The sequence below is a fragment of the Ctenocephalides felis genome, unplaced genomic scaffold (assembly GCF_003426905.1).
Source record: "Ctenocephalides felis isolate EL2017-DRISC unplaced genomic scaffold, ASM342690v1 CF-g0.4_SCAFFOLD_01604, whole genome shotgun sequence".
Classification (NCBI taxonomy): domain Eukaryota; kingdom Metazoa; phylum Arthropoda; class Insecta; order Siphonaptera; family Pulicidae; genus Ctenocephalides; species Ctenocephalides felis.
Window position 1 is genome coordinate 21,311,914 of NW_020537758.1, and position 22,055 is coordinate 21,333,968.

The following is a 22,055-nucleotide window of genomic DNA, read 5'->3' on the forward strand; positions in this document are numbered from 1 at the left end:
AAGTTGTCTTTGCTGTTTGAACGGGCAACCTAACCTCTAATGGCACAAATATCGTAATATTAACTTTAGTTCGACTTAAGGTGTTAACAAAGCGGCAACAAAAAGTTTTGCACCTATATGATATCAGTGATATTAGACATTTGTCCCAATTGGAGGATAGCAAAGATTTATAGTTTTAGGTTTTTTTCATTCAACAAAAGACCGGTATAATATAATTATTTAACCCCGAGAATTGGTCTCATACTTATTTAAGGTCAAATTTTGGCTAACAAACAACAAAGAGACAAACATATCTACAAATAATGTGTTTTAAATATTAGTCGCAGACGTTTCGGAATGACTTGAAGCGTTGTGTACGAAATTGGCATGTCAGAATTCCTCCTTCGAGAAATAGGGCTAGTGTTCAGGACCAAATTTACCAAATTCAAATAATCATTCTATTCCACCCTTGGTTTTTAATGTTGCAAAAAACAGATAATTATTTAGCCTTCTTTTTCGTCTTCCACTACGAACATTCGCCGGTAAGTCGCATATGTAATAAAAAATGCACATGTTACCCGCCATGGAAACCAAATGGAGACAACATAATAAAATCAATTTCCGTTCCAATATGCCCCTCCATGTGTCCAGTATCACATGGCGCTTCGACGGTAATGATACTCTGACGTTTGACTAATACATACTACGAAGGATGGAACGTAACCTATCGTGTCTTACAAGTTAGATCATATCGCCAACCTGGTAGGAATAGATGGTTTTAAATTTAATTTTTATTTGCATTGGCTTTAGTTATTGACGATCAGTATTGGTAATAGATAATTTGAATTTTATTTACCTACGCTTGCAGTGTTTGCTTTTGTAATTACTAGTTTATTTTGCGTGATATTGGTAACTTGTAACTTGTATTTAACAGTATTTTAGACATTTGCGATATTAACTCAAATAAACTTAAATAATAAATAAATATTTTTTATATATTAATTGAACAGCGATCAGAACTTTAGAGTTCTATGAGCTGTTCTGATGATTTACTTAACTAACTACGTCTAGTTTTATTGATGACAAATCAAACAGTAGTGTTATCTCTATGTGATGAATATTTTCACAATTTCTGTAAAAGATTTTCTTTAGTTTTTTTTATAGCAATCTAATCGTAGACAATTCAGAAGTATGGCTTGTGAAGAATAACTATCCTGTGATAGCACCTTCTGTTATTCTGTAAAATTGATGATTTTTCAATGGCCGATGAATAAATATTAATAAGTAAAATCACTTGTGAATACACTTTTTATTTATCATTTAAATATATCGACCTGATACACTCTAGCTTAGAAAATTATCTGATAAGCGGGTTTGATCCCAACGTCAACCAGCTCGATATCAGACAACTTGATATCAAATTTCCACTTGAGGTTGTAGATCTCAAATATAATCTCATCTGAGAATCACCTTTCGTGGGCATTGCTGCATAAAAAATTCGAAGATAATATAATATAGATATAAATAATATATTATAGATAGCATACATATATAGATACAACTACTGAGTTGTTTTTTCCAACATGCCCTTGTAGTATACAATGTCCCTTTTCGGCCGACTGGACAGTTGTAAATAAAAGAGATAATAAAAAAAATTATAGATAGCATATAGTATAATCATAATAAACCACAACTAGGACAGGACAACTATTGGGTTGCCTTCACAATAACATATCATAACCATTACTAAATTTCTGCAATGTGGACAGATTCAAACAAAAATTAGAATCTTATGAATGATTTGAAGTATTTGTGATTCCATCTGAAAATTCATACCATCAATATGTTATTAATTTTTATGTCAAGTTATGTACTCAATTAATTTCTACATCCATTTTTTTTATTGAACAGCGGTCAGAAGTTAAAGGTCCTATAGAGCTGATGTGATGATTCTACTTGTTAGATAAAAAACGTCGGTTTTTATAGATACCAACCCAAACATTTGTCTTTTTATGAAGGATTTTATTATTACAATTTCTATAATAGTGATGAATTTTTATTGATTTCTAACCACTTTAAAAATTTCACAATTTGAGAGTCAATAATATATATTGTCCATTGTTTATTCTGCATTTCGCTCATACAGAATAGCAATCTTATTAATAAAATAGATCATTGTGAAAGCTTTTTTTATCAATTTGATGATCGATGTGGTAATTGCGAAACAAAATCAAAATTTTGCGGACTATTTTCACGTTTTTTAATTAAAAACGTGAAAATTTAATTTTAAATAATTAAACATATTTTAAAATTTAAAATGATGCTAAAATTTATTCTTTTTTATGGAGCGTATTGAAGTTGATCGAATTTGAATCGATACCTCTGTTGTGGTTATATGAAATCTGTTTTTTATGTGATATAGATTTTAATTCACATAATTCCATCGACATCTTAAAACTGCAAATTGCAGACACGTGTACTCTTCCGTCAATGGACATAATATTTCAAGTACACAACTATGAAAAGGTTACTATTTAATTCGTTTCTAAATAAATCATACGATTGAATCTCGTCGAATTTATCTATTTAGAGTTCGTAAACAATTTCAATTGCTACTATTGTTTTCTTAGTTTTATAATAATTTTATACCGTACTATTTCTGTAACACAATTTGTACTTACACCTACGTCACTAGGTTTCACAGAATAGGCGTGGGACTGATACTCCAGTAAATATCAACCTAAATTATTGAGAAGAATTGGACGCGTGCTGTCGAGTGACGTCAGATTCGCATTAAGTTAATATCATAATAATACTCTTATTGGTAATAATAATTGCTTAGAACGTACACATTTAATATACAACAAGGTGCAATTATTTCGAGTAATAAGGGCTCAGTGGGTTTCTGTTGCCATTTCGCATTGCAGGTTGTATGATTTATTGTCATGATTTACTAAACTTTGTCAGTTTTTAGATGGCAACCCAAACCGTTGTCCCTTCTCTATGTATTACAATTTCTGTAACAGCGATACATTTTTGCAGCATTTTTGGGTAAAGGCTAATTTCACTTGAAAACATATTCAATTAATTGCCGAGTGCTTAACTTCATCGAATTTAAGACCTCTGATCTAATCCTAGATTTCTAACCACTTGACCACGGGCCAGTACTCTATTGAAAATGAGTGACTTGACTTTTGACTTTTTCTTAGTGACACATTAATATTTGTAATTATGTGCCTCAATTCAAACAAAAAGCAAATATAAAGATAACATTTAAGCAATAATTTGTGAATAGATTTAAATACCTAGTATTCAAGTATTCATTTAGTATTCTTACTGTATCATGACTCACCTGAAAAACCTCATATTTGTTTGTGCATGCTGAAATCACTATTTTCAACATTAGAAATATAAAATTTTGCAAGTTAAATATGAATTTATATGAATAAGAATAATAATAATAAATAAGTAAATTTATTGTAATTATGAAACAATCATCAGCATATACAATGTTAAACTTGCTCTAGGACAATAAATTAGTAAATTAATTTTGAACGAATATATATTGTAATAAGAAAATGAATTGATTCTTAATTTATCTAGTATTTTAAATTTATTATTCTAATGACCAACCTATTTATCAAACTACAATATTAATGAATAAATAAATTAATTTGTTATAATTTCGAAGCAATCTATGTGCAATATTATAACTCACTCTAATATAATAAATTAATAAATATATTTTTAAATAAATAAATAAAACTAAAAATCATTGCAATCTTATTCTAAATGAATCTGATGCCAAATGTAAAGCACGAGGAAAAAATGAATGAAAATTGTGATTATAATGAATAGAATAATCATGATATTGTTTTATCAAATTATTCCATCTTGCACGGTTCTTGGCGAAAAAGTATTCTGAAACCTCTTCCAGTAACGTTTCCATTTGATCGGAAAGGAAGCATTATTGGTCCTGCACCATATTCTGAAAAGTTTCCAAATCAGATCGTTACTTCCCTATTCCAATTGACATTCATGTCGTGGTTGCAATTTAACTTGCATTATTAATTACGTGCAATATTCTTTATCAGTTGACCCAGTTGTGCTCGTGAATCGATTCAGATCTTCATTATACGAGTTTAATAATGAAGTATTTGTTCAGAATCGAGTTGGATTTTTTACATATTCATAACTACGTACTTCAACCTTAGTTTAATGATTGATTACATGATTACATTGATTACATGAATTTTCAGATATTTTATGGCTATAAAATATTGCTTTTAACACGAATCGTAAAGGATAAAAATACAATTCAATAAATCTCTACTCCTATTTCGAAAGTTTATTTTACTATTTAAAAATACCTTAATTTACCATAGCCTATGGTAAGAAATAAATATGTACACGAATAGAATGAAATTATCAATGAAAATATGAATATAGAATACGTGTACTATTTTAAGCATAGACGATATATTTTTCTATGTTATGCATCCCAAATTACCCCAAACCAGCATAATTGCAGGCTTTCTAAAAATACTTTGCTCAAATATCATGTTAACTAAATTTTTAATATTTCTTGTCGATATTTGTCGGGCTCCACTGCGGTGAAAAATAGTTTAAATAATTAATTCTTGATTCTTATAGTATGTTGAGACGTAGTTGTTTTAGAATAATTTAATATTGATCAGTTATAATTCACTTTCTTGCCATAATCAATAGAAAATACGCATTTGTTCAGAAGATGAATAATTGTATAAGATTATACTGCCAACCATATAAAAATAGACTTGATTTGCAGCTGTTTTTACAAAGGTATTTGATTTCATTTTCTAAACAAGTTTACAATATTTATTACATATTATTTTTGCAGAAGTTGAGAATTTACATTAATTTACTATCTCTACATATGGGCAAATTTTGTACTATAACTAATGATATCATATTTCTATAACAATGACGTCATATCTATAATGATTGAAATTAATGTTTTGAATTTAGCTATTTTTCTTTCTTACCAACAACTGGTGCATCTATTGTAAAGTCTTCAATTAATGAAGCATCGTTCAGTCTTTCTCCACAAAGTCGAACTCCATTGATGATGATAAAATCATCAGGACAATTGAACACTTCAACTCCTGCTTGTTCTGGAGGAATTATTGGTTCTCCATCTGTTAATTAATATGTTGAGAAATATTATTTATATTCTTGTAATGAACAATATCAAAAATTAGTAGCATTGAAAGTTGGTAAGCAATCTAAATTTTTTAATACAAAATTTATTGGTGATATGGTAATTGATTAAATTTAAATCAATTATTATTCAATCATATGAAAGATATTATTTAACCTTAGTTTTTACTTATTATCATCATAATCTATGATAATTATTATTATCATGTTCTTACCTAGGCCAACGTTTGAAATTTGGAAAAAATCTGCATTGAAATAAGTCACTGCGCAACGACCGGGTTTCCGTGTTATGCAGATTGCGTAATTCATGTTATTCTGAAATGTTGAAAAATTATTTGATTTTGTTTAAAAAATTAATTACAGCTGTCGTTAAAAAACTACTTGGACCTAACTAAATATCATACAAAATTGATATTTTTGCGTTCTTTAATTTATGCACATACAGTAAAGCTTCTTCTTCCGGATGCTAAAATGTACATATATAATGTCATTTTTCGTTATTGGCTTAATTTTTATGTTTGCGAGGATAGTGTAGTTAATAAAATTATTTGTTGAACGATTTGAAGATCTTGGTTGCACTTTTTGCCATAAAGTAAGATATGTTATTTCACATAACATAGCGAAAATTTAACTTCAACAGTTTTTGAAACATTCCGTTGTGCATTCTATATTGTGGAGATCTATCTGCGCTCCTTAAAGACTTTTGCACAAAACCATGATCATGGTCTATAAAGAAGTCTTCGGTACAAAAAGTTTGATACTTACAAAATATCCTGGCCTCCTGGCGTCGAGAATTCTCGATGAATCTGCATAATTAAAACTCTCAATGCGTCCGTCCAGGTCATCATAGTGCTGCAGGCAACCATCTGGTACATTTTGTTCTGGTGTCAATTGCGTTATCTTTATACGATACTGACGCAAACGTTCCGAATTTGTTAGGGCGCTCACCATGAGGAAGTTGGACTGTGATACGTCCAAATACACTAAAATATATACATATTAGTGCATGTTAATTTGTAAGACTCTATATTCATCGACTTCCATATGCAAAGTTATTGATTTGGCCCAAAAATCGAAATATAAGTTTTATATGATTTCATATCTGTGAAGCTTTGGATAGACCGGCGTCTTGGCTATTGAGCGGCTTATAAATTTTTTTGCCTGCGTATTTATGAGTCGAAATGTTTTAAATTTAGAAACCAAAACGTGTAAAAATATAAATTTTAAATTCTGTTTTTGGGCGTTATCAACAATGTATTGTAGCACTAGTAACTTCATTTTAAATGATTACTGTGTTGTCCCGTATTTATTCCGCATATTGGAGGCAACTTGTTTCCCATTTGTCCAGAAATTAGAAGTTGATCCTCTATGCAATCTCCATTTGTCGGCGGTTGCATCTTTAATAAATAATGCGGTTTCAATGTAATTTAATTTGATCTATGTTTATTGTGTTACCTCAAACGACAAAAAGTCGAGTCTAAATTGTCGTACACCAGGTAGAGCCACCACTGTTATAGCACAAGCTAATTTTGATGAAGTTGGCTTGGGAAAACCAGGAGACTCGAAGTAACTCACGTTTTGTAGAGACATGTCGCCGCATTTTAGAGAAACTGGGAAATGGCATTTATAATAATACTAACAATAATAATATATTATTAGAATTTCGAACTTAAATTATTTAATTTATGTTCGTTGTCAAGGAAGTTTGAGGCTTCTCTCAACTAAACTATCGGACCTACACACTTTCCTGCGGACTACGTGTTAGAGATATATAAAATGATGTGCCTTTTAGACAATATTAATGTTATTTACAAGTAATTTTGATTACAAGTATTACAAAAATTTTTAATTTCACTTACAAATACAGCAGACACCAAAACCTTTCGCGCAACTGCCAGCCGCAAGTCCTCCAAGGCGATCGCATTCAGTCTTATGATAACACGTTCCATCAGTTGTTTCTAAAAGATCATACTCCAACGAACATGGTTTGTTCTCAAATTTAATAATACTGAACAAATCTAAAAATCTTGTATTGCCTTTTCTTCTTAATACATTTTTCTTTGAAACGGAATCAAGATTTTGCAAATTGGTCACTTCATTATTAGCTGTGTGCGTAACAATCTTCAAATCTGTTTTTCTAGAATCTAAATTTCTGAAATATTCTGTGAAATTATAGTCTCCTATATCAAAAGCTTTCCAATTTTTATCATGCTTCATTATTGTATCATTTATGTTTTTGTTAATAAATTTTACAGTTCCACTATTCACCATCGCCTGATTAAAAATTGATAAGAAAAAAAATATATAACTTAGAGTATTGATTTTAACAAACATTGTATTATTTCACTCGTGACATTTGACTTTTTATACCGATTTCAATTGGAAATAGATTTGAACGGTTGACCTTTAAGACATCACGCATTTTTTTCATTTTATCCTTAATCACACATAGTTTTTATTAAACGGCAATAAATATTACAAAGCTTTAAAAGGATTTGAAAAAGGCGGTATAAAAATATAAAATTTTACTAACACACGTGTTAACAATATGAATACAAAAAATATACTAGATGCTCAGTGGGTTTTAAGATTTTATTTTGTATGAAGACAACGTTGCTGCGATAGAAAGAATACACAATTTTCCGCTTATTGAATCTATTCAAAAGTTCTTTTAACGAGATAAATGAAAAGTGTGTCACAGTTTGCACATTTTCAGATCATTCTTTTGTTCCCGGACAAAAAGGCATTTTGAACGGTTTTTCTGATTATGCGATCCTATTGTAGGATGTAACTATTTTATATCTTTTTATGAACTTGACCGTGTCTAAATTACTGTAATATTTTATCATTATTTTGTTATTGTTGCTTCGAATCAATGATTTTGTAGGTGTTTTAGAGTAAACTAAAAAAGGGAATTTCAATAATTAGAACTTGGAAATAGGCATGCATGACCTATCAAAGCTCTTGTTTGGATAACGTAAAACTGTTATTTTAATAATAGATTAGTATTGAAATTAGAAATTAGAAATGTTTTGCTAAAATGTATTATTTATTTTACATTGCATTTAAATTTAATAAAACATTAGTAAAGTTATTGATAGGTATATATTTTAATTTTATACTAAATGCTATTCCAATCAGTAAGAAAAAGTCAACTTAATGAAATTGTATTCACTAGACTCTATTTTCACCTTATGTTTATCTTTCCGTTTAAAATTTGATTCTTCTCATTCTGATACTGATTCTAAAAACGTCTAATAAATTTTGAGGCGAAATAGAAAATTGAGACTTCAGTATAAAACTTAAGAAACTACCATAGACTTGTTGTTGTATTTGAAAAATTATTATTTATTGTAATTTCCGTGTTCTAAAATTAATATTACATATTTCAATTGCAAACATTTGTCCTTCAAGCCAACTTAACAAATATTATTTCTAAAAATTCATTTTTACACTGATAAGAAGCAATGCTGTAACCAATCTTTCATCATTGAAAAAATATTTGTTTCCATAAAGAATTGTTAATAAAGAACATGATTATTATTAGAAAAATACACATGCATTAAAGAAACAAAAACTTTTATCAAATTATAACCAGAAATTGTGAGCGTACCTTTATAATTGACCTAGTCCCCTCTTTGTTCAACAAGCGTAGTAGCACGATTTTTTTACACGACATGTGTCACTATTTACATTTTATCAAATGCATTACTTCTTAATGATAATTACATTAAGATAATCAAATTTCCTGTAAACTATTGCAAGAAATTGTTTTATATAGGTTAGAAAAGATCAACTAATTTTTATATATTTTGAAATTCTACAAATTAGCCCATTGCTTTTAATAAATATAAAATAAAATATAATCTTGAAGTAAATAGAAAAAATTGATGTTTACTACTAGAGTAATTTATATTTCAATAAGCGATTATTTGACAAGTCTTTCATTATTATATATCAACAATATGTTAAGTCTTTATGCAGATTGCTCGATCAAATACATTACAAAATATTTATAAGGCTTATTTTATTTCCAAAAATAAGTAAAAATCTTTTTTATTCTTTTTTGTCACATTTTATACTTCAACATTGTGAAGAACAACATCATTGGATGTAGTTTTTAGTTTTATTCTCTTGTATATTCTGAACAATTGGTTTTATTTCTTACCTAGATACAAGATCAAACTAATGAAAAAAAATTCTTATACCTATTATCACATACTTAAATTTACTTTCCTCGTAATATAGAATCAATGACTTAAGTCTAGTATGGGTTATTGGGTTTACCTTGATATACATATATTTTTTGATCCAAATATATTTAAGTCTAAGTTGCATTTTGCCACTTAAAAATATTCGAAATTTATAGGAAACTAGTGGGGTGGGTGGCTTCGTGCCTTATGGCAAATTGCTGGAACTTCCCGTACCGTAACAAAATGTTCGAGGAATATTGAATGTTTTCAAATAGATTATTATAAATAAATACTGTAACATAGTTTAATATTTATAAGAATTATATAAACTGAATTGCAAAGTTGAAATTGTTTATTTCAAGTGAAGTTTATTAGAACTTTAGTCAGCATTAAAAATAAAATCTGAATTTCACATAGGTTATTATAAATATTGTAACATTGTATAATATTTATAAGAAATATATAAACTGAATTACAAAGTTGAAACTATTTGTTTAAAGTATATTAGAACTTTAGTCAGAATTAAAAATAAAATCTGAATTATTTTTGATATACAAAATTTTAAAAAAATTTGGAACAAAATTGTTTTTTTCAAAATCAATTATTTTGTTAAAACAAGCAGAAAGTTATTTGAATCATCTAAATCGGACGCTTACTTCTCTCAAAAACTGCCATTTTTTGCACATTTAGCTTTGTATCTCCGAAACCGCTGGACCTGGCTTGGACAAAAACTAATCACACCTTCTCCCCGTCAATACGAATTGAATGTTTTTTGGATCATTCAAATCGGATGCTCCGATCTCTCAAAAACTCAATTTTTATTTTCTGCACTCTCTGCTCCATATCTCCGAAACGGCTGGACCTGCCTTTGCCAAAAAGTAATCAGCACATCTCCCTATCAATAGGAATCGAATGTTTTTTGAACCATTCAAATCGGTTGATCCATGCGCCCGAAAACGTGGACAAAAAATTGTGTCCATACATACATACACACTCACACTCACACACACACATCTATTTTTTCTGAGGTTTGCCAGAACGTTCAGAAACCTTCAAAACGTCGAGAAATGTAAACAATTTCAATTCCGATTTTCGGCCCTTTACAATAACTTACCCTACGGGAAGTTAAAATATATGAGTAAAGTTGATATAAATCATAGATAATTTGCAAATTTTCTATTAGATATGTGATTAACTTTGGAAGCATTAACAACACTTCTGATACTTACTTAGATTATTATTTATTGACTTTTCCCTTATTGGACACGAAGTTCTAATTTTATTATTGGACAATGGACACAATCTTCTTTTAACCTCGAAATTTTATAAAAATTTGTGATTTTCATTAATGCAATATATTTATTTCAGATTACTGATTTAATCCAGGCAAAATCATGGGTTCTGAGCAATCGTCGGCGGCGGCTGCTCGGGAGGCAAGTTCTAACGCCAGGAGGAGCGAGAGCCCCCGCAGTGGCGGCCGATTGGTTCGCGGCCACACGATCGCTGCCTCCGGTTGCGAGGCCGCCAAAATGGAGCGGCCTACAAGCATTTCGCCTGGACCGAGCGTCTGTTCAGACGCAGATTTGCCGTATATATCATACACTGTCAATCGACCTATTGGAGGTAATTGCAAATTTATAAGTAGAAAATTAAGTTAATCTGATATAAAACCTACTATACTAAATAGTACTGTAAGTAGGATTTGTCGGTTTTCAAAAACCGGTTTTGATAACCGGTTTTTTGGCGGAAATTGTGGAATTCAAAAACCGGTTTTTTAGTGAAAATAGTCGGCTTTCACTGTATAAATGGAAAATGACAAATATAGCCAAATATAAAAGATAGATGAAAGCGTTTTGATTCTTGAAATCATATCGTTTCAATAGCATTTGATATCTTATCAGTCTGCAATGGTTCCCAGAAATGGTATATATTAATTTAGTTTTGTTCAAAACATTTTATACTTATTTATATTATACTTTGTCTTGTTCAAAACATTTTATACCCGACGTGAACCAAAGCATAATAATAAAGGTACTAATTAGGGTTTGTCGGTTTTCAAAAACCGGTTTTTTGGCGAAAATTATGGAATTCAAAAACCGGTTTTTTAGTGAAAAAAGTCGGGTTTCACTGTATAAATGGAAAATGACAAATATAGCCAAATATAAAAGATAGATAAAAGCGTTTTAATTCGTGAAATCATATCGGTTCAATAGCATTTGATATCTTATAAGTCTGCAATGGTTCCCAGAAAAGTTATGTATATATTAATTTAGATTTTTATACCAGTGTGAATTTCTATACCAGTGTGAATTTCAATTTAAATCAGTGTGACTTCTTCTTGAAGAAGTAACTTCCTCTACTCAAACTTAAAAAAAAGGGGTTTAAACCCTAGAAGTCACAAATTAAAGAACAAAAAAATTGCAATTATCATATCAGGCTTTAAAAACAATTAAGCATAATTTGGTCGCAAGTATGAGAGTATTTTCTTTTTCGGGAAATTTTGTGAGTAAACAAAGGACACGTCTATGTAGAAATTCGATAGACGTACTCAGTGTTTTGAAATCGTATTTTATCAAACAAAAAAACAATTAGAATGTTTAAAATTGGTTAATTAAAGTTACTCGGAACAGATAATACCCGAGTTTAACTTAACTATTTTTAAAGCTAAAATTGATATTAAAAAGTATGTATCAGAATGTATCTAATATTTTTACATTTATTTATTTATTTATTTTAATTTAATGATTTTTTTAATTTACAAATGTATTATTTTTATTTATTCGAAAACTTCCTTTTAACTACCATAAAAATATTTTCATTCTTATATGTGAAAATGATGAATACGATTAATTATTTTCAAAGTTATATTTAATCAAGATAAACTATAATTTTTTAGTTCTAGTAATTAAAATTAAAATAAATTTGTTTACTATCTATAAAATTGAACAATAAATAAATTCAGTCAAATACTGTTCTAAATTACGCTAAATTTGCGGATAAATTACAGAATGTTCGAGCAAAAATTTATTTTCTATATAAAGTTCGAAAACCGGTTAAAATCGGTTTTTTAGTGAAATTAAAATTTGAAAACCGGTTTTCTGAAATGTCGATTTTTGTATAAACCCTAACTGTAAGTTCTAATTATTTACGTGCAAACTATAAATATTATTACTGCATTATTTGGTTTGAAACATGGCAAATAATCTATAGCAACTGAAAAATTATATTATGAAAAATAATTCAAGAGCTTTTTATTCGGAATTTGATTGTATTTTGATACTATTAGCATACTATGGTTTTGACATTGGCCTCTGCTATAACCAGGCCGATTGAATGTAAAGGATAAGGTTGCCTAAGTGAAACCCCCTAAGGAAAAATGCCTGTAATATTTAGTGTAAATAAAATTATATACAATGTTTAGTATTTACTAAAACTTGATTTAGTTGGCTAATGTTTAACAATTTCTAAAATTTCAAGTTTTTTTTAATATAGGTATTTTTAGATTTTTCAAAAATGTGTTTTCGGTACGATTAAAACGCTCTCTATTAAAACAGTACGAGCAAGGAATTTTTCACGATTGCGATTTAAGCTGCACCTAAACACATTACTATTTATTTATACCTAAACGATTGTGAAATAAGTAATAAGAATTATCATTAGTTAGGAAAAATTTCAGAATCATATTATTGCTGTAAAAGGCCAACTGAGTCAAAAATCTCATCATTTATCGAATTATTATTATTGTTCATGAAATATATTGATTAAGTTTCATTTTCAAATATCATACTTTTAATTAATCATTTTTCTTCAGATTCGCCAAAATTAAAAAACAAGAATCTCAAACAACCTCTAATGACGAGGTCGCGAAGCACGGGCCTGGGCAAAAACAAAAATCAGACCCAAGGCGGCAAATATTCTTCAAACAGCAAACAGCCGCCAGCAAGCGCTTCTGCAGCTTTAGGACGCGCAACTAAGGCGCATAATATTGTTGTTGTGAAATCAGGAGCTGCACAAGGGGGACCAGAATCAGACCCTGACATTCAAAGACTTCAGAGTATTCCAATGTTTTTACCTGTTATGAGAGGGACTTTGAATTTACCATCTCATAGGGATCCAGAGGTGAGGAAAATATTGTCTAACCGCATTATACGTTTTTTAATACTCTTTAAATATAATTATGAGTTCGGAAACGATTTTGAATAAGTTATAGATAAAACTATCTCAAGCGGATTGAAGTTCTTTTATTCAAAACTGAATAATTTTCTAAACTTAAGTTTAAGACAAAATTGTGTCTAAGATAATTATTTATGATAAGATCATTTTTCAAACTATAAAACAATGAAGAATGTTATTAGTTTGCAAGAAACTTTTTTGGGTTTATTGTTGAAGGTTGAATTTAATTGTATAATTATATTACATTATAGGTATTAGAACGCTTGCAGCCTGCACCACTACGTGCCCTTTGTCTTAAAATGCAAGCACATTATGCAACAAGGGCTAATGATGTGGCAACTGAACAAAATAATATTGTTCAAAAAATAAAAGAGGTATGTAATGAATTTATTTATAACGTACATAAATTATATTCTATACACTTTTTATTATTTATCAACTGTTTATGCATCTCCAGTTATATTAAACATATATTATCTGTGATAGTAATCTTAGTATTCAGTTTAGTAACTCTTTATCGTATTATTATTATCGAGCCGCTCATTTTTCTCGAAAGTCAAATAATGGTGCTTAACATTATTTAACATGTATTTTTTACTCATTATATGTTACAATGGAGTCGTTGCGTTTATAGTTTCAAATTTCTTTCTTATTCAGACTGACGCAGATATAAATCGCCTGATGGCTGGTTTAACGGACAACCAGAAACGTTATGCAAAGTACGCGGAAAAACTATCAAAGGTTCATGATGTTTCACATCAGGTTAAGAAATGTCATATGCTCTTAAGTCAAACTTTAGAAAGTTTAAATACTTTGAATAATTGTTTGCCTTTAGAGGATAGACTAGAACCATTTTTCTGGTCAGCCAGTTAAAACTTTTCACTTTTTTTTTCAATTTGTTTGTTTAATATATTTGTTGTTACTTGTGGGATAACTAATGCAAAATTTTTATATTTCATATGTGTGTAACTCACTTATCATTGGCTATAATGAAACAAGTCTTATTAATAGTTGATGTTTTGAGCTTTTGAGAAATATACGTTTTAAAGGGTTGAAAGTCTCAATTTTCAATTCTCTTACAAAAAATTTGATTTTAAATGACTTTATAAAAATTTTATTACGGCAGTCAATGTTGTAATTTCTGTGATACTATTTAATTTATGGGGATCAAATATATTACTAAATTAAAAGTAATATTGGCAGATATTATTTAATTCTGTTTCGGGTTTGATTATAAGATATTAAAAGATGTAGTTAAATTTTTTGCTAAATATAATTTATTAACTTAAGTTTATTATTAATTTAAATTATAGTAAATTTCTTAGTCAATCAATGATATGTAAAATATTCTATTAATAAATATGATAAAACTTGATATTAAACTAGCATCAACTCTTTCTTTGTAAATTAATTTATGGAAAGAATACTTGCTTTGTTGATATTAAACTTGCCAAAATAAATATTTCATAACTATTAAAAACTATTACAAATCAATATCATCACAAAAATCTGACATCCACTCCAGAAGCAATGTTATTTCTGAACATTCTGTGTGTTTTGCATTTTGACTTTGCTCCATTATTATTTTTATATTTTGAGATAAATGATGTAGAGTTACCTGAAACAAATTTTCAAATTATTTCAGAATAATTTTTTTTTTTTCGAAGAATTAAATTTGGCGCTTCAACTTTACTGATAGTATGCAAAGTTCCGAAATTGAAGAAAAATAGGCGCATAATTAATATATGTCACCATATTTAATCTAACTTTTTCCAATAAAGCAATATATCATATTATCTTCATGAAAAATAAAGCTTACATTACTCCACTCCAATCGTAGTAGTTTCAAACATTCTTCGCCAAACGAGTCCATGGTTAAAAAGTTTTCATCTAATAAAAATATGACTAAGAGACTATAAGAACTCCAAACTTCTTCAAAATTTCTAGATTCTGAAATCAATGTAATTGTCCTTGCTGACACTACCTTCAAAAATACATAGTCATCTGTGTTCTGATTTTCATAATCAACGTCAGTTTTTTCAGTCAAAACTTGTAAACTGTTGTCTAGTGAAATCGAGTTCTTATCTCCAATTTTAATAAATGTAGAAAATGTATCATGTTTCCAAATTCTTAGAAACTTTGGCAATGTGTCTTGTATTTGGTTTGGGTAATGGCAAACTGCAAGAAATCAAAATAGAAGAAGCTTCTGTTAATAATCATGTATGCCAAGCCAGTCTTCACAATTATAAATTTATGTTGTCTTTGAAAAAAAAATCATAAATATATTTTCTATACCTATAGCTATTGCTATGTCTACTGTCAATGTTGCTAAAACTTTGATGCACATATTTAAAATCGAAGTCCACACTTTAATACATTCTTCTATATTATTCAAAAGATTATAAAGTTCTGTCAATGGTTTCTCAGTGGGATATTCTTCTGAAATTATTGTACATAATATGTCCTAAATAAAAAACACAACATTAATATTTTAACTCTCTCCTAAATCAATTTGAATAGCATTTGTACCTGGGCATCAATTAAAATTTCTGATGGTCCTACATGTTCGATATATCTATTAATATCAATATTTGGCTCAGAGATTATTTCAGTTTTTGAATCTGCATTAGATTTCAACTTATCATTCATAATATTATTTTTAATTATTTGTTCAACTTGTCCATCAATATCTTTGCACAGAACCTCTAAAATATGTTATGAAAATTTTTAATCAAGTTTAAAAATGGTAATTAATTATGTATCTCTATTGAAGGCAGAGGCACTCGTGTTGATGATATTTGCTCCTTCGACTTTGGGAGTTTGCCTATTGCACTTAAAATACTATGCAGTTTTCTGCATATGTTCAGTGCCAATTTTATTTGTATATATAATATCATACACTTACTGATGTCTGATGCTTTTTCTTTCAACCATGCTTGGCACTTCACTGAAATCCTTTTTGTGCAAATCTTTGCACACATACTCTTCACTGAGGCTAACATTTCGATTGGAAGTAAATTCACAATTGTCACCTCCACTCTTTCATCCACAATTTTCTGAATTGTTAAATTGGACATGGCCATTAAATCTTTAATAGACTCTGTGCACAGAGAAATTAACTGTGTCTCCGCTTCTAACTAGAATTAATTAATATAACTGATATTACACCTCTTGCCATATTGATATATATTTTTTGAAAAGCACTTACCTTGTTAGTTGACTTGATATTTAAGAATTTGAGACTAGCAGCTTCTTTTGCTTGTGTAATATCTTTTGAAATTATTTCTTTTATGATTACTGAGAATATTCTGTCTGTGACAAATTCAACAGTTTTCTTGACGGATGATGGATGGTTGTTAAAGAAATTATTTTCTAATTGAATCTGCAAGAATATTTTTATAGATTTAGGCATCAAAGAGCCAATCTACAAATTTTATATCAATTTTTCATTGTTTACCTGTATCTTTTTTTCATCTTTTTCCTTTGAACTTGATTGGTGTGTAAAAGGTGTCACATGCCTTATTCTGCCTTTGTTGTATGTTTTGAATCCTTTGATAACGCTTTTCAGTGAATTCAGGGTTGGTACATTTTGATATAGAATTTTTTCTAAAAATTTAATCCCCGAAGGTAATAATGCATTAAATAGACTATCCTTGGATTTAAATCTGGCCATTTCCTTGCTCTCAATTTTAATTTGATGAAATTGGTCTTCAAAATCATATTCCAGATTTAATTCTTTTAATGGTGTAGAGAATCTCCACTCATAAAAATTTATAGAAACGTTAGGTAAATCAAAAAAGTTTCCTAAGATTATCTTGAAGCAATATTTAAAATATATTGTGAACCCTTTACAATCATTCAAAATTAATGATTTGGCATATATTTTAAATAATTTTATTAAGATATTGCAGTATTTGTCTGTCATAAGAGTTTCTTCATTTAACATAGACAAATACATTGTTATCCACTGTATGACTATCAAAGTTGAAAAATCATCGGAACATGCATCAATTATTGAATTCAGATCCAACAGAGGACATACCTAAAAATATGTTTTTTTACAATAAATACTAGGTCTAGTTTCAGAATAACATTCTCACTTATGTTACTGAGAGAGAGTAAGAAAATAATATAAGTAGTATTTGTTTTGCATAAGTAGTAAGATAAGTGAGATAGTTTTATAGGGCCATGATCCGATATGATATGAGTATACATCACCTAAAATTCAATATTACCTCTATTTTATTCAATTCATTAAATGTGAGAGATTTCATCTTGTGTCCATTATTATTATAAGGCAAATCTGTGGTAAATCCCAAAAACTTGGACAATAGTCTTAAAGAGGATATTCTTTTAACTAGTTCTAAGCTTTTTTGCATATCATCTTCTCTGATGCTTCTTGTTTGTTTGTTTTCAATCTCAGTATTATGATCCATGTTTGTTATTAATATATAGCTGCTTTTAAATTCAAGGCATGCAGAATTAATGTCCAAAATTTCACTTGACATGACAATTTTTAAGTGTTCCAAAAATGTATGATTATCACTATACTGAATAAAGTCTCTGAAAATTAAAAAAATATTAAAACATTTTGTATAATTTAAAATTTGTAAAATTTTGAAAATCATAATTATTAAAACGTTTAAATATTTTGTTAATATACACCTGAAAAATTCTTGTACTCCAACAAAAGCTGTTACATCACTCGTAGTAGTCGCATTCGTTGTAAATCTGTTACTAAGTCGTGATAATCGGTTAGGATCTACATTTGGTAGATGTTCCATGAGAAGTTGATTAAATTCTGTATGCTATATATAAACAAATACAATTCACTACAATTGTGATTATTAAATAAGTTACATAATGAATTTATATCCATTTTTTTTTACTTTTTAGTATCAATATTATTTTCAATATACTTTGAACTAAAGAAGATATGTAATTGTAAAATATTGCTTTATAGCTTCTGACGGAATAGACATAATCCAGATTTAATATTTTAATTTTTGCTACATACGATACTGACCGTCTTGATACTATATATTCAAATAATAATTTCCGATTCAATTAAATATTCCTTTTACCTCAGATTCACAAGATGCCAATAATTGTTTGACAAATAATCTCGCTAAATGTGCCATATTACAAACATTATTATAAATAACATTTATGCGACCAAACTCATTATGTTCATTATACTTTCTCTGCTGCATTTTATTTGGTATTAATGTCCCATTAACATTGAATAGCATCATCATAGTTGAATCATATAGTGCAAAAGAATAGTTTGGTGTATTGTGCATTGATTCCCAATTTCTGTAAAGGATATAAATATACATTAGATTTTAAAATATTTTTAATTTATAAAAATATCATTTTCAGTGATTATTTAAAATGATTATTTCATTATGTTGAAATCAATCTCTTCTGATTTTTTTAACATTAAAATACCAATATAAATTTCATCTTACCTAAGCATATCATAAAATAAATCTCTTTGTTTTCTGAATGCACGAAATGTTTGATCAGATGTAAAGTTTTCTCTATTGTCTGTTTCACTTTGAAAACACACATTGTTTTTATTCCCTAAGCTACCATCTGTAGGTGTTGGGAGAACACTTTTTCGCTTTAAAACACATTTTAAAAACAAATTCAAATCATGATTAAAATTTTGTATTCGTTTATTATCACTTAATACTCTTAAAGTATCATTGTCAAGCAGAATAAAAAATTGTTTCTGCTCTCGTAAAATTTTTATACAAAAGTATATACAATTATGAAAAGTTGGAAATAGATCAGAATTATCTGTTTGGTCATCAATTTTCTCAACATTCAACAAAGAAAATATGAAATTTAATTCACTAAAAAAATTTACAACTAAATTATTATTTAGTATCACATTATAAATATTTGCTAAAATATCTAATTCCTTTCTTCTTGTGACTTGCAAAATATCTCCAGGATCTGATACTTTCACAACAGTACTTTTTTCTTTTGGATTAATGAAAATCGTTTTTATATGTTTACTATTCTCAAATTGTTTTTTTATAAAATCTTTTTCATTTCGAAGAATAGACCGTTCCATTTGGAAATTATTACTCGATGAATTACAGTTTTGTTGCCTTTCATTAATGTCGTTGAAACTAGTCTTGATAGAATCACTTTTATTTATATCACAGTCACTAAAATTTAGTGAAGTAGGTTTTATACGCTTGCTTCGATTAATTTTAGATACTGAGTTACTCTTCTGAAATGAAAGTCTCTCTCCAAGTGCTGGAAATTGGCTATCTAAATTTGATCTACTACTTTCAGGTGTCCCTGTGATATCTTTACAATAACTATTTTCAGTAGTGTTTTGATCTACACTGCAAGTTAAATCTGATTTCTCATTCGAAGTATTTATACTTCTTGACTTATTTGCAGAATGGTGCTTATGTTTTTTGCTAGAAGCATTCTGAATGTAATCACCAAAATTTATGGAAACCCTTTCAATTGACTTTTGGGATTTTGAATAGGATTTACTTGAAATTGAGTTGTTTCTCTTTTTTTGATCGTTTGGAGTACTGAAATAAACAGACCCAGATGATTCATTCAGTTTTGTGTTACCAGAATGAGGAACTGGGCTGAAAGCGTTTTCATTAAAAGCATTGTCAATGTGTAGAGAATTATGTATAATCTTATTTGAACCAATAATATTTTTCTCTTGAATATTTGTTCCTTCCTCGATATAGGATTCATTTTGTAATAAACTTGTATTAGAATCATGCGCACTATTGGAAAAGTGAGTAGATCCTGTATAATTTCTGCTTCTATCATTTGATTCATTTGGATTTTCATCATTTTTTAAAAATCTAAAATAGTTTGAAGAGTGTCAGTAATATTTAGGTAAGTATTACAATAAAACCTCTGGAAGAATATTCATTATGAAAGATTTATTTATAATTTGAAGTAATATATGTGAAGAAAATAACTTTAGAAGAAGGGCAAACTATGTAAATATTTTATGCAAAATACTGTTGAATTCAGATACCTGTTTGTTTGGCTTCTCACAAAATTCAGATAGTAAAATATAAAATCCGTTTTTGTACAATTATATGTGGCAGACAAAACCTAAAAGTACATGATTTACTAAATATTGAGTTATTACAACGAACATCTTTTTCAAAATTTGCAAACATACATTGTCCGTTACGTCACTTATCAACCAACGATATAAGTTTTCTTCATTTACAAAACCTTGTAATATATCTTGCAGAAGATTTTGCGACATTTTTCTTCAGCACGCTAGCCCTATTTTCGAATATATAGTTCCACAATAAAATTCTATAAGTTTAACAATTAAAATTTCTGATTGAAATAAATACGTATATATATGCACTAAAAAGTTAGGTTAAACTTAGGTTTGTCAACATAGAATTGTCAATGTCAAAAGAAAACATAGGCATAGAAAACATAAATAACATAGATCATTCAGTCTACCATAGATTACGGTGCGATAGGCTTTAGCTCTGGCGGCCAATTCGAAAACTTATCATCACATTTTATATAATCCTTTTCTCTCCTTTAGTTGCAGTTAATTTAAAATTTCAGTTATATAATTAGAAAAAAATAAAAAAATGTATTTTTTTTATCGACGATCTTCAGAGTCCATGTCTCTAATTTTATATATACAATGCCATATTCCAAATGTTGTCTTTTTTTATATTTTTCCTTCAGTAAAAGAACACTCACTATAGATGATCTCTATTGTGCCAAATCCATTATTACTTAATATGTTTAGCAATATTACAATAATTCAATCAACCAATTAACTGCGCTCGACGGTCATACTCGTTATGAAAAAGAACAGACTTTTATGTATTGACGAGTATGTTCGCCGTGTATACAATTCAGTGGTCATTTGCTTTCTCAATTGCAATTTCTGAATAAAACATGTTTTTTAGATTTTTCTTTTAAATAAACTCCTATTTTTTATATTTTTCGATATCATACTAACAGCACTTACTTTGAGATAGACGAATATACACTCATTTTCCGAATTTCGATTTGTCGATGTTGATCTTCATTTCGTATCATCTTCTTTGACATCGAATATTAAGATTCTTTTATAAATAAAATTAAATTTGAACTTGATATTAGCAAGTTATTAATCAATATGGCAAAATATTTTTATTCAAAATTAGTACATCTGTTTATAAGTTTCTTATTTTATTCTATTGAGATATTAATTGGTTATCAAGCTTTGCTCTTCCAATGTGGCCAGTTTTGTATCTCTTGATATAGCCTCAGTCCAGGGCTTTCAGTTGCTATAACTTGTCGTTGTCCTAGTAATTTATATCTATCATCAAGTGCTCCTAGTGCAACGCCGCAGTCCAGTAAATTTTGTGCGGCAGTTAGTGCTTTTTCAGACGGCAGTTTGTCTTGAGTAGAAAATATAATTTATACTAATGAATTAATTTTAGTCATAATTATTATGATAAATTGCTTGGACAAATGTTGAAAAAGTGGTAA

At 28.7% G+C, this 22,055-nt stretch overlaps 5 protein-coding genes across 5 annotated transcripts in view; 1 reads left to right on the forward strand and 4 right to left on the reverse strand.

Moving 5' to 3' along the window:
- Positions 1-4,986: 4,986 nt before the first annotated feature.
- LOC113373508 lies at positions 4,987-7,395 on the reverse strand. Its single transcript, XM_026613802.1, has 6 exons — positions 7,038-7,395; positions 6,634-6,788; positions 6,470-6,575; positions 5,944-6,161; positions 5,394-5,493; positions 4,987-5,156 (listed from the first exon to the last, which is right to left on the reverse strand). The coding sequence occupies exons 1-6, from the start codon at positions 7,393-7,395 to the stop codon at positions 4,987-4,989; spliced, it is 1,107 nt and encodes a 368-aa protein (XP_026469587.1).
- A 3,342-nt stretch (positions 7,396-10,737) lies between these two features.
- Positions 10,738-14,417, forward strand: LOC113373509 (BLOC-1-related complex subunit 5-like). Its single transcript, XM_026613803.1, has 4 exons — positions 10,738-10,994; positions 13,183-13,490; positions 13,796-13,918; positions 14,202-14,417. The coding sequence occupies exons 1-4, from the start codon at positions 10,766-10,768 to the stop codon at positions 14,415-14,417; spliced, it is 876 nt and encodes a 291-aa protein (XP_026469588.1). The 5' UTR covers positions 10,738-10,765.
- Positions 14,418-15,027: 610 nt separating this feature from the next.
- Positions 15,028-19,249, reverse strand: LOC113373510 (protein disks lost-like). The gene is made up of 12 exons (XM_026613804.1): positions 19,016-19,249; positions 18,629-18,860; positions 18,210-18,352; positions 17,780-18,107; positions 17,454-17,586; positions 17,002-17,390; positions 16,753-16,926; positions 16,450-16,681; positions 16,074-16,249; positions 15,840-16,008; positions 15,364-15,722; positions 15,028-15,162 (listed from the first exon to the last, which is right to left on the reverse strand). Exons 1-12 carry the CDS (start codon positions 19,021-19,023, stop codon positions 15,028-15,030), a joined length of 2,478 nt encoding a protein of 825 aa, XP_026469589.1. The 5' UTR covers positions 19,024-19,249.
- A 9-nt stretch (positions 19,250-19,258) lies between these two features.
- On the reverse strand, positions 19,259-20,916 carry LOC113373512 (serum response factor homolog B-like). The gene is made up of 4 exons (XM_026613805.1): positions 20,725-20,916; positions 20,575-20,654; positions 19,317-20,395; positions 19,259-19,284 (listed from the first exon to the last, which is right to left on the reverse strand). Exons 1-4 carry the CDS (start codon positions 20,812-20,814, stop codon positions 19,259-19,261), a joined length of 1,275 nt encoding a protein of 424 aa, XP_026469590.1. The 5' UTR covers positions 20,815-20,916.
- An 863-nt stretch (positions 20,917-21,779) lies between these two features.
- Positions 21,780-22,055, reverse strand: part of LOC113373513 (BLOC-1-related complex subunit 5-like) — a 44,384-nt gene continuing 44,108 nt past the window's right edge. The window contains exon 6 of the mRNA XM_026613806.1: positions 21,780-21,964. Within this exon, the coding sequence (XP_026469591.1) occupies positions 21,780-21,964 (185 nt within the window). The remainder of the gene's footprint in view (positions 21,965-22,055) is intronic.